At 34.4% G+C, this 4,578-nt stretch overlaps 1 protein-coding gene across 1 annotated transcript; it reads right to left on the bottom strand.

Annotated features, from left to right (window-relative positions):
• On the bottom strand, positions 1–2,611 carry LOC143631609 (zinc finger protein JACKDAW-like). Its single transcript, XM_077100334.1, has 3 exons — positions 2,085–2,611; positions 1,169–1,568; positions 1–946 (listed from the first exon to the last, which is right to left on the bottom strand). Exons 1-3 carry the CDS (start codon positions 2,212–2,214, stop codon positions 70–72), a joined length of 1,407 nt encoding a protein of 468 aa, XP_076956449.1. The 5' UTR covers positions 2,215–2,611; the 3' UTR covers positions 1–69.
• Positions 2,612–4,578: the final 1,967 nt, after the last annotated feature.

Below are 4,578 nucleotides of genomic sequence, written 5' to 3'. Positions count from 1 at the left end.
TTATTATGCTACATCAAACACACATGATCAAGAGGGCATGCAAATTAATTAAGCAACAAATTTAAACATCTAGTTATTACTAGCAAATTGCCTCATTGATCCCATAATCGAACCATAAGATGCAAACTTCATTAGATCTTGAGGCAACAATGGCCGACCACCTTCACCTCCCATTCCCAAAAAATCTCTTGTTAATCCATTATCAACTCCGCTAAAGCTCTGGTGCATCATCTTCAACGGTGCCATCGTTTCATTTCTTGAGATGATCATTTGTTGATGGTCAAGATCGCGCGATTGAGGACTTGAATTCGAAGAATTGTTGTTGATGTTCATTGCGGTTGAAACTTGTAATTGATTTGTGATGTTGTTGTTGTTCACCAAGGTGACTGCATTGTTTGATGTAGTGGCGGATGAGTTCATGAGCCCAAAACTTGTTCCAAAGATCGATGGGTTGCTCCGTGTGGAACCCATTTGAGCTGCTTTCTGAAGAAGTGCGGTCGCAGACATTGGACCCGTGGGCTCGGTTTGATGGGCCGGGTTCATCGAGTATAAAGAAGCTAGGGTTTCCTCTTTTAGACCGTCTCCCAATGGCGCTAACGAAGATGAACCATAACCATTAACCATATCGCCTAAACCAGCCGAGCTAGATGACATGTAGATATTCGAATTCATAGTCATTTGATCCATTGCCGAAAGATTAACTTGTGAATTCGCTTGGTCTAACCAAAGTGACAATCTTGGCTTATTTTGATCCCCGAAATCCGACCCAAAACCCGACCCAAAATTCGTTATCCCGGAAAACCCATGGGGGAAATTAGGGTTTGTCATCGGTTCGTTCATACCTTCGTGTTTCAAGCCTAGACCATTCGTTGTCACCGAGCTTAGCCTAACACTTTCTTCTGCCAACGCGTCACAAAACGCCCGATGAGTTATGAAACTATCTTTCCTGCACCAAAACATTTGTAACATAAACATTAATTGACCATCGCCAAACATTAAACAACACCAATAATAATTACAATAATAATATGATCACTTATCCATGTCACATTTAATGTTGAAGTGCATTACTATCCAAGCATTTATTTCATTTAAACAAAAAAAACCAAGATTCACGTCAAAGATATTAATAATCATGAAGTGTAATAAGTAGCAAGTACATTCACACCTGGAGAAAAGTGTGCCACAATCACACTTGTACTCTCTAGTACCACAAGTCTTGGAATGAGCTTTCCAGTCAGATTGAACTGCATACTTCTTGGAGCATTTTTCACACTTCCATTTCTTCTCTCCGTGTTTCCGGCTAAAGTGTTTCTTGATTCCGGTGAGATCTCCAAGAGCTCGAGATGGGTCATGGTGAACACAAGTTTTTTCTGGACAAATGTAGACTTTCTTTTTAACTGGTTCTTTGTTGTTCCTTTGCTTTAGCTTCCATGGAAGATTGTGGCCTCTCCGGTGAAGTTGAAGGTTCTGGTCTCGTTGGAACCCTTTGTTGCAGATTTCACATACGAATCGGTTTGTTGCCATTAGGGATTTTGGTGATAGTGCCATAACTTCAGCATCTGGATCTGTTAATGAATCATGTTTATTTAGCATAAGCACAACATGTATAAGTATAACCATAACTTAAAGTTACATCCATACAAAATTATTCATATTTTTAAAGATTAAAATGTTTGATAGCTGCTTAATGATTCCATACAGAAGCCATATCTAAATCGGTCACAGGTAGAATATGTTTGATTTAGTTAAAAGACACATCTTAATTGCTCATGAAGCTTATGATTCAGAAACTGCCTCTTAATAAGTGATACCTCTTAATTGCTAAACCGAAGAAGGTTGCTAAGTTGATTGATAAGTTTTTTGATCAGCTTATTGTTGTATAATCAACATGTCAATACCAAAGTCCTAAAGTTGAACTTGAGAGGTCCAAATTATCAAAAACTATAGAAATCATGAGTCATGACACTAAGTTATTAGTCAAGATATCTTTAAATAATTACTAACTTACGAAAAGAAAAGAAAGGAAGATAGACATGATGAATATGTTAAATATCTATATATATATATATATATATATATACCTGGAGTTCCTGGTAAGTTTCTTTTCTTCTTGAGATTGGAGACAGGTTTAGTGTTAGGGTTTGGTTCAAGAGGTTGCTGAGGACGATGATGATCTTGAAGAGGAATAGGAAACATGTCACCTGACATCATGGTATCCTTAATTTGTAGCAAAGATTAAGATTGAAAGGAAGCTCTGGTTGTAGTTTAGCAAGCAAGCAAGCAGTGTGAAATAGTCAATACAAAGAAGAAGATTTTGAAAACAAAAGTAGCAAACAAAAACAAATTAGTAAACAGGAAAGGATATGATTTGGTTTTATGTATTGAAACAAGGAGTATATGTGGGATTGTGCCAAAAAAAAAAGTAAAAAACAGTTTACTTTTGAACACAAGATAGCTGAAAGAAGAAGGTGGATCAACTAAAACAAACAAAAAACCACAATAATCTAAAGAGAGACTCTTGTTGTTGTTGTTAGGACAGAAAGAGAGAACTGGTAGAGTTTACTCACAAAACAACCAAATTGTTGTGTTTTTATCACCAACAAAACACCAAAAACAAGAAAACTTTCAAATCTCTTTAAACAGAATTTTTCATCTCTCTCTCTCTCTCTAGGATGCTGAGTTTGATTACTATTTCTTCGTCTTCTATCCTTTTATCTTTAGCCCTCAATTTAAAATATGGTCAGCCATAGATTTAGCTTCATGGGCCCCACGTAGCTCTCTCTCTCTCTAGATAAATATAGATATAGTGTGTATATATACATACATATGATGTGTGTGTATAGGCAGTTAGCTGCTTGTAAGTAGAATGTGTAGAGTTGTGTGTCATTTGTAGCTTTTTTGCACCTCAAATAATTCCTATTATCAATAAATTAACACCATGTACCTTTCAAAACAATATAATATTATAATACACACAATTTGCATGCACATAACTAGAGAAAGTCTAGCTACAGCTTGGAAAATGTAACTTACTTTATTAGTAAAAGACCATGGGAAAAATAATGTGGTCTAAAAAGGTTGACAATTCCGTCTCGATAATACAATACTAGGAAGTAGAATTCTGTAGTTGACTATATGATACATACTTTACAAAGTCGTTTTGAAAATTTTCTAGTATATATTCGTGTACAATATTTTTATATTCTTAAAAAACTACTTGGGAGAAGTTAAATTTTACAAAACATTATAAAAGGATATATATAAAAGCAAAAAACCGAAATGCCTAATTAATCTACTTACTATAACCAAATAACAGCTTTTAAACTATAACCAAATAACCGTTGAATCTATCATTTAACTAATGAACCAAATTCTTGTTAATGAGGTTTCGGGCCGAACTCGTAAGAGACTTTCTCTAGCCAAGAATCCCATTATGAGATTTCTCCTTGAAGTCAGCCTCTAATGTAAGAATAAATATTACAGAAAGAGAAGAATGCCGCATAAGCAAAAGTTGGATGATGCAACCACTCATTTCATTCCCACACCAACGTGAGATAAGTTTTTACTACTTTAATTTTTAAGACATTCATTCACAACGACGTGAGACAAGTTTTTACTATAATTTTTAAGACATTAATTCACACTTATATCCAAAACTTCAAACAGAAAGTAATGGGAGGAAGTGAGTTCAATCTCTAGGAGGGCCGATTCTAAACTTTTACTTTTTCTTAAGATAGAAATGTTTCAATGATAGCCATGTACTTTAACGTAAATTACAATGTTGCCCCTAAACTTTATTAATTTTTATCTATATTATCAACTCGCCGGGTTTATATTTTGCTTACACAAGACGGTTTTCCTGCGACAGCAAAGAGCAAAAAGAAAAACAAAAAACAAGTTTATTAGATACACTATTGACCATAATATAAATGTTATACTTATATCTGATTCTTGTAAAAAAAAAAAAAGATATATATGTCTGATTACTTATTTAAAAATAATTTAGTGACCAAAATGTCTTTGAAAATTTAGGACAATATATGAAGTCAAACTTAAAGTTCTGCACGGGGCAATTTAATTAAGATCAAAAAGGTTAAAGTTAAAGCTTAACTTTATGAAAAGAAGAAACTTAATTGTATATTTTACTCAGCATCCATGCAATCACATTAAATTATACCAAAAATGGAGCTCATGTAAGGTAAAAAAAAGGGTAGATTAATTGATGGGATGTTCACTTTTTTCACATGGATTTGAAAAAAGTGATCTGCCTTTATAAAATGATTACAACATAATTAAAGATTGGACATCTAAAGTCTTGTAAATTTAGGGTTTGCAGGTCCCAAGGAGAGATCGAGTCCGTGATACCTGTGTCTATGTGGGGTCTTCAATGGCTTCTTATGGTCTGTTGTTGATCTGATGATACCATTCTGACTCCAAACAATTGTTATCTCCTTAAAGCTTTATGCATGCATGTGTTTGATGTGATGATAGAGTGATAAGTCATGATGAACAGGGTCCTACTTGCTAATGTAGTCCTTTTGTTTTACAACTTATATATTGTTCTTAAACCATAGT

The sequence above is a fragment of the Bidens hawaiensis genome, unplaced genomic scaffold (assembly GCF_021521415.1).
Source record: "Bidens hawaiensis isolate Kalapana, Puna unplaced genomic scaffold, B.hawaiensis_p1.1 tig00000055_1, whole genome shotgun sequence".
In the NCBI taxonomy this organism is placed as follows: domain Eukaryota; kingdom Viridiplantae; phylum Streptophyta; class Magnoliopsida; order Asterales; family Asteraceae; genus Bidens; species Bidens hawaiensis.
This window is presented reverse-complemented; position numbering and strand designations above follow the sequence as displayed.